Source organism: Tursiops truncatus, chromosome 13 (assembly GCF_011762595.2).
Source record: "Tursiops truncatus isolate mTurTru1 chromosome 13, mTurTru1.mat.Y, whole genome shotgun sequence".
NCBI classification, from domain to species: domain Eukaryota; kingdom Metazoa; phylum Chordata; class Mammalia; order Artiodactyla; family Delphinidae; genus Tursiops; species Tursiops truncatus.
Genome location: NC_047046.1, coordinates 73,029,143 through 73,041,181, shown reverse-complemented (window position 1 = coordinate 73,041,181; position 12,039 = coordinate 73,029,143). Strand labels below are relative to the sequence as shown.

At 46.5% G+C, this 12,039-nt stretch overlaps 1 protein-coding gene across 1 annotated transcript in view; it reads right to left on the bottom strand.

Annotated features, from left to right (window-relative positions):
- Positions 1–1,799: 1,799 nt before the first annotated feature.
- Positions 1,800–12,039, bottom strand: part of LOC109550191 (O-acyltransferase like protein) — a 66,234-nt gene continuing 55,994 nt past the window's right edge. The window contains 6 exon segments of the mRNA XM_073789897.1: positions 1,800–3,014; positions 3,323–3,384; positions 3,387–3,464; positions 7,800–7,856; positions 8,639–8,655; positions 11,607–11,720. Coding sequence (XP_073645998.1) covers positions 2,889–3,014; positions 3,323–3,384; positions 3,387–3,464; positions 7,800–7,856; positions 8,639–8,655; positions 11,607–11,720 — 454 coding nt within the window. The 3' untranslated portion in view covers positions 1,800–2,888.

The following is a 12,039-nucleotide window of genomic DNA, read 5'->3' as shown; positions in this document are numbered from 1 at the left end:
CTGGGGAGTGATCCTATACTGTTGATGTGACCTATTTTTATCCACAGGTAGGTATGTGGGGATGAAACACGGATTTCAGAATTTAGGAAGAATTAGAGGAGACACCCATCAATTGACACTATACTCCCATCCTGCTGCCTCTATAAACTTGTTTGACTTTGTTATTATACACACTTCAAACACACAGAAAAATAAAGAAAATAGTGTAATGAGGTCCCATGTACCCATCACCAGCTTCAAAAACTATCACTAAATGGCCAATTTCGTTTCATCTATCCCACCTCTTCCCAATATTATTTTGAGATAAATACTACATTTTATATCATTTTGTCCATAAATATTTCAGTAGGCATCTAACAGATAATCACTCTAAAAACACGTAACCACAATGCCATTATCACATTAAAAGATTAATAAGTCCTTAATATCATTAAATACCCAGGCAGGGCTTAAATTTCCAGTGGTCCCATAAATGTCATACGCTTTTTTACAGTTTGTTATAGAATCAAATAAGGTCCACACATTCTATAAATCTTAAACTTCTAGGGAATTCTGGGTTGAAACAAGAGCCAGAACAAAACTGGACTTCTTTATCCCTACTTTATGTTTTGTGAAATTGCAATCGTGGGGAGAATATTGTTTTCTTATTAAAAAAAACGTTCAAAGGCTTTGTTGGTAATTGTTGGAAAGCTGTTTCCAAGGGCCCCGGGTTTCCTGCCTCATAACTAGAAGCACTTGGCAATTGGACTGCCGAGCAATGTTGGCAGGCGAGTCATTTCCCACTGGGGTCCATCGGGATCGCAGTGTTCCTTCTGTAAATGTCACCCACCCTCAACTTCTCCTCTGAGGCCTAATTAATTAAGTCAGAGGGCGCAGGTGCCGAATCGGCCACCAGGGGGCTCCCGAGGAACCCAATGAACTTCACAGTCGCCCAAAAAGCCAACTTGGTGCGCGTTTTATTACAGACTGAACACACCCGGGTGGGACTTGGCTTCTCACTCAGGTCAGATTCTGCCAGCAGAGCAGATCAGACCTCGGGGAAATGTGGCTCGTTCCCCACGGCCGCCTGGAAAAGGACAAGATTAGCTGTCAACTGCCCTGTCAAAGGATGTGGGGTTTGCAGCCCTCCTCACCCCAGTGGTCTTCCTTGCAAATCCACTTGAAGGCAAAGAGAGTCTATACAGGGCTTCCCTGGTGGCGCAGTGGTTGAGAGTCCGCCTGCCGTCGCAGGGGACGCGGGTTCGTGCCCCGGTTCGGGAAGATCCCACATGCCGCGGAGCGGCTGGGCCCATGAGCCATGGCCGCTGGGCCTGCGCGTCCGGAGCCTGTGCTCCGCAACGGGAGAGGCCACAGCAGTGAGAGGCCCCCGTACGGCAAAAAAAAAAAAAAAAAGAGAGAGCGATCCTATACAGATGGGGAGCATTCTGTGCCAATAAGCTCCTGGTAACCCCATGGTTGTTAATAAATCCTTTGATTATTAAGTACACAAAAGGCATTATTATAAGTGATGTTAGATATATGTAAGTAGGGACGGTCAACATGAATTACACACACACACACACACACACACCCCAAAAAAGAAGAAATTACACACCCAGGAAGGAACACAAGCCTGAAAACTGGGACATCCATGGTCTCCACTTGGCCTTACAAGTCTCTCCCATCTCTCTACCTCTTTGCTGGAAACCGAGGGGATAGAAGCCACTTACTAGGGTCTCTTCCTTCTCTATTAGAGGTTGTGTTGAGGGACTGTGTTCATTTGCTAGGGCTCCTGTAACAGAGCACCACAAACTGGCTGGTTGAAAACAACAGAAATGTATCATCTCATTGTCCTGGAGGCTGGAAGTCCTAAATTAAGGTGTCACCAGGGCCATGCTCTCTCTGAGGGTTCTAGGGGAGAATCCTTCCTTGCCTCTTCCAGCTTCTGTGTCTGCTGGCAATCCTTGGTATTCTTTGGCTTGCCAATGGCCATCTTCTCCCTGTGTCTTCACATCATCTTCCCTCTGTACACATCTGTCTCTGTGCCCAGATTTCCCCTTTTAATAAGGACACCAGTCATACTGGATTAGGGCCACCCACTCCCCAACCTCCATGATCTCATTTTAACTTGACTACCTTATTTCCAAATAAGGTCACTTTCTAAGGTACCAGGGGTTTAGGACTTCATGTCTTTTTCAGGGGACACAATTCAACTCATAACATAGACCATCTCAGGAATTCCCCAGCAGTCCAGTAGTTAGGACTCGACACTTTCACTGCCGTGGCCTGAGTTCAATCCCTGGTCAGGGAACTAAGCCGTGCAGCGCGGCCAAAAAACAAAACAAAACAAAAGCAAAAACAAACAAAAAACCAAAAATAGACCACCTTGTAAAATGAACAAGGTTTGAAACACCTATAATGACAAACCCATGAACTGTGCACACCAGTGGGTCATACCATCCAGGATAAAGTTACGAGTCCCCAAAGGTATCATAATAACACAAAAACAATTATAATGTACAAAACGACATACTGTGATTTTACCAAGAAAAGTGAGCATTAAAGCCTGAAGTACATTAAATTCACTACATTTGATGTTCTCCTATGATCACGGATATAGAAAATACATGCAGTATGAGACCCCCAAAAATACAGATTTTTTTGCTAAAAAGTTACATTGGAGGGCAATTATTGTGCTACTAAACAGATTAACGCAGAGCTCTTTTATATAGTAAACACTTGGAACTGTTTTATATATTAAAGAACTTGTATACCTTAAACATTCACAAAAATCAGATTCACACTCCTTTTTGGGAACACAAGCCTTCGTTACATAAACAAGACCACACTTGCCTTTACTCATCAGCACCCACAAAGGGCCATCCACTCTTTTGGGTTTTACAGGAAGCTCATGGCCCTGCAGGCGCTGATCCCAGCAGGCACCGCTTCAGTTCCTGACATGGTTTCTCAATGAACAGCGTCAGGGCCAGCCCAGTGATGAAGGTCGGCAAACAGTGTCCAGAGAAAAGACAGAACTAGAGAGAAAGAGGGGCAGAGTGGACACAGTCTTACTACAAGATTCCTATTGCATTTGGAATAAGTGTACCATCCTGGCTATATGAAACAGATCTGTAAGACAAACAGCCCTAAACTTTAAAGATAAAGAGAAGAAAAGAAAGCTATTATCCTGTGCTGAAGCCCTCCCTTCAATAAAACAAAGAACAATAGGCTTTTGACAAACAAACAAACAGAAAATAAGGTTCTAATGAAGCCAATAGTTTGCATTGTTCCGGGGAGAGCAAATTGTGTTGCTACAATGAGCTGAGAGCTGGGGCTGCCTCACCATGTTGATGTCGGTGTAGTGAATAAGCATCTCCTGAAGCCCATTGTACAGGATGATGAAGATGGGTGCGCCAAGTAGCAAGCGTAGCTCATGCTGGCCAGGAAGCTCCAGCTATCCCAGGAAAGCAGCCGGTGCACCAGACCTGGAGGGAATAGGCACCCATTCATGGAGCTTCGAGGCCCTCCCTGGGTCTGGGAAGATGCTGTGTCATCACTGCTCCCTCTGGGTTCTGCCCCTAAGGCTGTGAACTTTCTACTAAGAAGGTCTTTTTCATTATAATTTTTAAGAGCACGTACTGAAACAAACAAAAACAAAAAAAACCCAACTTCCCATTGCAGCAATATGAAAGTAATAATAAGGGACACTAACATTGAGTTTACGGCCAGTTTAATCCTTAGTGGGTTTCAACCTCTGAGCACAAAACATTCCACATATAAAACAAGATGCAAAGTCCCTTTGCTAACCTGGGTTCTGATTCAAGGCGCACAACACGAGCTGCTGGGCCTTGGGACGAGGCTGTTAACATTGTCTGGCCTCAGACCCTTCGCCTTCTGTAACTTGGTATATCTTCTACAACTGGGTGTCCCATATGAGACCTACAAGCTACTCATGGCTATTTAAGTTAAATGAATGAAAATTTAAAACAATGAGAAATCCCTCTCTGAATAAGACCAATGGCTCTCTGCAGTGGGTTGGATAGTGGTCTCCCCAAAGCTTTGTCCACCTGGAACCTCAGAACTGGAAATAAGGGTTTTGCAGATGTAATTAAGGTAAGTAATGGGTGGTGAGATCATCCTAGATTAGGGTGGGCCCTAAATCCAAAGTGTCCTTGTGACAGACAGAAAAGGAGACACAGACACAGAGGAGAGACACAGGGAGATGGCCATGTGAAGATGGAGACAGAGATTGGAGTGATGCGCCCACAAGTCAAGGCATGCTGAGGACACAGGAGAGGATGGAAGAGATTCCCCCTCAGAGCTTCCAGAAGGACCTTGCCAACACCTTGATTTTGAATTTCTAGCCTCCAGAACTGTGAGAGAATCAATTTCTGTTGTTTCAAGCCACAAAAAAAAAAAAAAGAAAGAAAGAAAAGAAAACATCCAGAGTAATCTTTTAAAATCATAAACCAGATCACGTCACATGGCATTTAGAATAAAATCCAGCTTCTTCCCCATGGCCTTGAAGGCCCTGCATGACCTGACCACTACCTTCTTCTCTGTCCTCATTCCCATCTCTCTCCTGCCTTGACCTTTGATCCCTATCTCACTGGTCTTCTTGCTGTTCGTCTCACCCACTAAACATATTCCAGACTGAAGATCGCTGCCTTAGCATCCCCTCTGCCTGGAGTGCTTTTGTACCACATATCTGCAAATGAACCCCTAATCCAGTTACCCTCCCACCCCTGATTTTTTTTTTTCTTTTAATTTTTGGCCTCACTGCACGGCTTGCAGGATCTTAGTTTCCTGACCAGGGATCGAACCCACATCCTCAGCAGTGTAAGCACAGAGTCCTAACCACTGGACCACCAGGGAAGTCCCAGCACTGAGAAGTTTTAATCGAAGGAGTGACATGGTCAGAAGGTGACTCTTGCAACTCAACAAGACCAGCATGGTCTGCCTTGGCCATGACTGAAGATGATGGAAAAGATGATCTGAACCATCAAAATCCCTTCTTGTCCTGACAGTCTCAACTGAATACATCTTCTTCCTCAAAAGTGACCACATGACCCAGCAATTCCACTACTGGGTATATATCCAAAAAAAACCCAAAACACTAATTTGGAAAGATACATGCACCCCAGTATTCATAGCAGCATTATTTACAATTGCCAAGATATGGAAGCAACCTAAGTGCCCATCAACAGATGAATGGATAAAGAAGGTGTGGTGTATACATAAAATGGAATACTACTCAGCCATAAAAAAGAATCAAATCTTGCCATTTGTGATAACATGATGGATTTGGAGGGTATTATGCTGAGTGAAATAATTCAGACAGAGAAAGACAAATACCGTATGATATGATCTATATGTGGAATCTAAAAAGCACAATAAACTAGTGAATATAACAAAAAAGAAGCAGACTCAGATATACAGAACAAACTAGTGGTTACCTGTGGGGAGAAGGAAGGGGGGAGAGGCAAGATAGGGGTAGAGGATCAAGAGGTACAAACTATTACATATCAAATAAGCTACAAGGATATATTGTACAACACAGGGAATGTAGCCAATATTTTATAATAACTATAAATGGAGTATAATCTTTAAAAATTGTGAATCACTGTATTGTACAACTGTACCTTATATAACGTTGTACATCAACTATACTTCAATAAAATAAATAAATAAAATTGTGAAGAAGAAAAGCATGTTCTTTTATAAGTATACTTTTCTAAAGGTCATCAGGTGGACACATTTTTTAAAAATTTATCTAACCCAGCACATCCTACATTGACCTACTAATCAGTCTTGGTATCTTACAGATAGTGTTGGAGATACAAACCTAGAACATCAGTCACACCTATAATTGTGGTTGGCTAATAACAATACACCTTTGAATGATAAATTGCTCAAGAATGAGCCAGAGGGCTTATTCATCATTTGGATTAAAAGAGGTATGTATTACACACACTCAGGCTAATGACTGATAGTATTTACTAGCTCCACTGTACTGGTAAAACTGCAAATTTGTTTCATGTTCTAACTTAACCTAAGTCACTCCTCTCTAATCCTGATGGACATTAACCAGTTTGACCCAGCAGGACTGTCACATTAGACAGGAATACTGTGCTGTTTGTCACCACATCAGAGGTGGCCTGTACCAGGCCAGGGGGAGCACTTGTTTATGTTCTGAGGCTCTGTCAACAGCTCAGGGTCACTGTCACCAAGTGGAGGTCATGTGATCCAAACAGACACCCATAAATGCAAATACGTCAGTCAAGGAGAACGCAACCCAATTCCTCTTTAACATCATTTCTCCATAGAAGGGAAAGCTTTTTAAATCGAAGTTAGGACTTCCCTGGTGGCGCAGTGGTTGGGAATCCACCTGCCAATGAAAGGGACACGGGTTCGAGCCCTGGCCCGGGAAGATCCCACATGCCGCGGAGCAACAAAGCCCGTGCACCACAACTACTGAGGCTGCGCTCTAGAGCCCATGAGCCACAACTACTGAGCCCGCGTGCTGCAACTACTGAAGCCCGCGGACCTAGAGCCCGTGCTCCGCAACAAGAGAAGCCACCACAATGAGAAGCCCGTGCACCACAAAAAAGAGTAGCCCCTGCTCAGTGCAACTAGAGAAAGCCTGAGTGCAGCAACGAAGACCCAACACAGCCGAAAATAAATAAATAAATAAAAATATTTTTAAAAGAAATTGAAGTTAAAGAACAACTCCCTCATCATTATATACTCATAAAACTCAAGAACAATTTGAACAATCAAACATCTTGGGGGTGGGCGTGGCTAGTGTAGAGAAATGAAGAGCAGGGGCTGTGGGCGGTGCCCGCAGGCCTGGGCTCACTTTCTAGCTGAGTGACCTTCACACGCTGCTTCATCTCCAGGCACCATTTTCCTCACTGAGAAACAGAGCTAATTATAGCTCTACCTGTAGCGGCGTGGCCAGTATTGCTCGAGACCACAGGGGTGAAGTTCCCCACGGGGCCGGGCATAAGCTTGTGCTCAGTAAGCAGGACTTTGTTATGTTCACTTCATCAGGTTTCTCCAGCCACCTTTGCTGAGGTTAACGGGTTTGGGTTCACAGGCCAAAGTTTAAACTCACCCTGATTATCTCCCAGGGGTATAAAGTTGTGTTGCCTCCACCTGGCTCTGATTCCGTGATTTCAGGCCTTCTGGGCAGTGCAGGGCCAGAACCTTTGCTGGGTGAATCCCGCCAGCCTTTCTCTGTCATTTGCTGACACCTCAAGCACCTCATGCCAAATAGAGAGGAATGGGGGAAAAGGTCGAGTGACTTGAATAGACATTTCTAATCTGGAGATGATCCCTTTCTTTCCATTTAAGCTCTTTTTCTGCCTGACTCTGAAAGCCAGGCTCAACAGAAACAGTGTCCCCAGTCATCAAAGGGCTGAAGGGGATGTTGCCAACTCTTCAGTCTCTACGCTCAGATGAGGAGACCAAAGCCCAGGCTGGGTGTGGTCAGTACTCTTGTCCCAGCACTGGTAATTTTTTTTCTCACGACATTACCCCCTACCTGTTCTTTTCCAATTTCTAAACTAGCTTCATTGGAGAGGCTGCAAATTTTTCTTTCAGAACCTGCATTTGTATATAAACCAGTGTAAACATCTAAACCAGAATATGTGAGTGGGTTTCCCCAAGTATATAAACAGATGGATGTTTTTGAATCACTATCAGTCATTCAGTAGCAAATAAAAGTCTCTCTGGGTACATATGTTTTCACACCGTCGCCTTTAACAGGCCAGTGTGTGAGCCCGGAGCAAGCCCCGTGCTGCGTCACTGCATCCTACTTCCGTAGCCCTCCTGACGCGCGAACAATACCCAGCCCACGGGGGCCGGTGGAGGGCCTGGTGACGGCAGCAGCAACTGAAGAGGCGGCGGACGCGTCACCCACCGTGTATGCCAGGGCAGCCACTAGGGACAGGGTCGACAGAGAGCAAATCCACCGCAGCAGAGCCTGCGCCTACAGGGAAAGGAAAGCCACCGTTCACAGCCCGTTTGGGCCATTGTGTATTTAATTCTTTTTACGCTCACTTTTTGTGTGTTATTAGTGACTTTAGGGGTCTATTTGTAAACCTCAGTCAGTGACCAAATCTGACCGAATAGAAAGTTCAGATTAGCGGTTACTGGGGTGAGGGTCGGGATGGGGTAGGGGACAGTGGGGGGGTGTGGCCACGAAGAGGCAGCACAAGGGTGACCTTTTTGGTGGCAGAGGAGTTCTGTACCTTGATTGTGGTGGTGATGGTTACACAAATCTACAGACGTGCTAAAATTGCACAGAACTATACACACACACAGACGAGTGCACATGAAACTGGTGGATCTAAGGTCTATGGATTGTGTCAATGTCAATGTCAATGTCTTGGTTGTGATCCTGTGCCACAGTGACCTTAATACATTCCTGGTGGGGAAACGCAGGTCAAAAGGGTACACAAGATCTCCTCTAGTATTTTTGCGACTTATGGTGACTCCTGAGTCATTTTTGGATGAAAGTTAAAAGAAAAAAGTAATGCTCTAACCCACTCCCACCACTCCTAACCTCCCCTTCTGTTCCTTAGCCAAATACAGCTCCGTGATTGCTTCTGCCCCCTACCACAAATGTGAGCGGCCCCCGGCACACAGCCTGTACCTGGGCTGCACCTGTCCCTAGGGACATAAAATGGCGGAAGGAATGGGAGAATGGAGATGTTTCCAGCTCACAGAATAGCCCCGTGAGTTAAATCCTGTTACTGGGCTCAGTTCAAGATCTTAGATGTCACCTTACTTGACCTTTTTAGGCCCAGACCTATCTTCCAAGGGTCTCTCTTGCTCCTTTGTTCCAGTTCTCAAGGTGCTATGATGACATCTACATCAACCTGAACTAGCATCTTATCACTCTACTATCTTGTCTCTAAAGAGAAACTCTCCCCTCCTTGGGTCTCAGGTTCCTGCCCTAGGCCCCGGCTACAGGGCACAAAGTTACTTCCTCAGGGGCTCTCCACATGTCTCCTCTTAGCCTAGGGTCCCTTCACTCTTACTCAGAATGCACACTGACTTTTTCCTACCACGTGGAACATGCCTCAGCTGCCTCCAGCTGGGACTCTGTGTTCTTATTTTCTGGCTTCTACAGTTGGTACTTGGCCTACTCATCCCATCGAAGTCATTCCTCCAGCTCTGCTTGACTTGGGTTCTAGCTCCATGCTCCCTGGTCCTGACCTGGTCCTCTGAGTGGTTCCCAAATGCCCCATCCTCATCTTAGGTTTTCCCCTCTGCTCACACCCAGTTTCTCCCTGGGCACCATGAACCTGGACTACGCGAAAGCACCTCTTGAATGGTCCTTTGTTTTAATCTACAACTGAATTGTGCATTTTCAGGGGAATATCATAACTCCAACCTATAGGAAAATACACATGTAGCACCTGTGTATCCATTCCTTCCAATAAAGCCCTAGCTCCTGTTCCTGCTATGAGCAACACGAGATTTTCCAAGGACCAGTGCCTCATCTCTAGAACGTTTAGGTGAGGTACCCACAAGACCTAGGCAAACCAAGGTAAGGCCTAGCAGTGGGGATTTGGGATCAGCATTGCCCCCTAATAATGCAAGGGAATTCTTGGCCTTTCTTCCATTGAGAAGCAAATTATCTGTCATTCATTTATTGAGTGATTTCAGAACCAGGTGCTAGAAATTCAGAGGCAAATAAGACATGTTCTGCCCTCAAGGTCTTATGGATCAACAAAAGTCATATGAAAAGGTTTTGCACAGTTCAAGGCCAAGGTAGTATTTTAAATAGATTGCCCTGTGGGTGGATTTGACATCAAGAAGACAAGAAGCAATAAAACTAGTGAAGAAATCCAAGTAAGAGATGAGACGAGCTTCAGCAAGGTCAGTTGGAAAGGCTACGAGAGGATGGCAGGAGAAACAACCTGCGGGGCTTGGTGGGTGATCGCATGGGGAGGAGTGGGCAACGAGGAGGAGGCATCCCACCCGTCAGAGCCTTGGTACAGAGCCAGAGAAACCACTGATACGGGGAAACACACCCAGTAGGATGGCAATGGCAAACCCCTCTTCTGGAACTTCATGATGAGGTGGGTTGGATTTTTTTTTTTTTTTTTTTTTTTTTTGCGGTACGCGGGCCTCTCGCTGCTGTGGCCTCTCCCGTTGCGGAGCACAGGCTCCGGACGCGCAGGCTCAGCGGCCATGGCTCACGGGCCCAGCCGCTCCGCGGCATGTGGGATCTTCCCGGACCGGGGCACGAACCCGTGTCCCCTGCATCGGCAGGCGGACTCTCAACCACTGCACCACCAGGGAAGCCCAATTTTAAATAGTTGTTTCTGGTGGCTGGTATGCTGGGATAGCTCTAAAAATGTGGTTCCCAGAGGTGAACCTCTTCTGAAAGGAGTGAACCTCTTCATGGAAGCACTTACAAAATTCGGTTGCTTGGGCCACACCCCCGGAGATTCTGACTCCATTGGTCCAGGATGGTGCTTGCTGGAAGCATCAGTGGGATTTCAAATCTCCCCAGGTGACTCTCATTTGCGTCTGGAGTTGAGAACCGCTGGGCTACACAGGGGCCAGCCTCCTTCTCGGTCACCTGGCTATGCCCACAGAGGCTGATGTCATGACGAGAAGGGCATGATGCTTCCCTGGTCAAAAGGCCTGGGGTGTAGTTAGTCACTCATTCATTCATCTATTCCACTCACAATGCATTTTGAGCACTTTTGCGCCAGACACGGTTCTGGGCTATTTTACATCAGGAGGTCAGTGAAGGTTGCTCTGAGAAGGTGATGTATGCACAGACACCTGTAGGAAGTGAAGGAGCTAGTGCTGCCAAGATCTAGGTTCTAAAGGAAAGTATTCTCCTGTGAGGGAATGGCAAGTGCAAAGGCCCTGAGGAGGGAGCATGTTGGGTGTGTGGAAGGAAGGAGGCCAGCGTGGCTGGGCCTGAGTCAGCAAGCAGGGAAGTGATAGATGAGGTCAGACAGGGATTCTGCCTTGAGACCAATGGAGGAATTTGAGCAGATGACTGACAGGATCCGATTTGCATTTTCATCTCTTTGACTGCGGTCTTGAGAATAGATTAGCAGGAAATCTTATCAGTTTCTCCTGTAGAAGACTCAGGGTGGTCATAAGGAAGAAGTGTTATATATACCCCCATTGGAAAGGCAAAATAGCATAGTGGGTAAGGTCCCAGGTTCAGCTCACAACCGTATCACTTACTAGGCGTGTGACCTTGAAGAGGTAACCCCAGCTTCCTTAAATTTCAGTCTATCTATTCCATAATAGAGATTCCAAGCGGCAGTTCGCCGCTGGAGGAGAAATGCAGTACGGCCACTTGGGGGCGCTCCTTTCCTCCGAGAAGTATTTCAATGGGCAACAGTGAGTTCCCTGTGTTTTCAGAGCAGACCCCCAGCCCAAGTTGAAAGGTTCAGAAGTTTGGAAACAAACACGCAATCAACCTTCCCGTCAAGGCCGAACAGTTCCCACCCAGGAGTTTTTCCAGGAGCCGATGTGCACAGTGCAAAGAGCCTGGCATCCATACAGCAGCCCTGCCTGGGAGGTCCTGGACAGTCCGAGGGCAGGCGAGGGATAGAGCAGGGCGGGCTGGGAACCGCGGTTACCTTGCTTCTGACGGAGCTGCTACCGGAAGGTTATAAGCCAGTGTGAGCAGAGCAGAGGCGGTGAAAGATGCCAAGAACAGCGTGGCCCCGAGGAGGACAAGGGTGTGTTGATTTCTGCAAAGAAGAAAGGACGTTCACTTTCCTTCACCGCAAAATGTGTGGACACGAAAGACTCGCAACCTTGGTAATCAGAGGCGCTTCCTGCCAGCCTGCCTTTGAGAGAGGCTGCCATGGGCGCAGCTGTGGCCGAGTGGGGCCGGAGCTGGGTTGGAGTTAGAGAGCCTCAGTTAGCCTTTAGTCTTGACCATTTACTAGCTGCCGGGCCCCGGGCAGGGCCTTGAACTTGAATTTCTTCATCTTCACCCTGAAACTTACTGTGCAACTCAAAAGGAGACCATGCTTGGGAATCTCCTTTGCCACCCATGAAGCACTG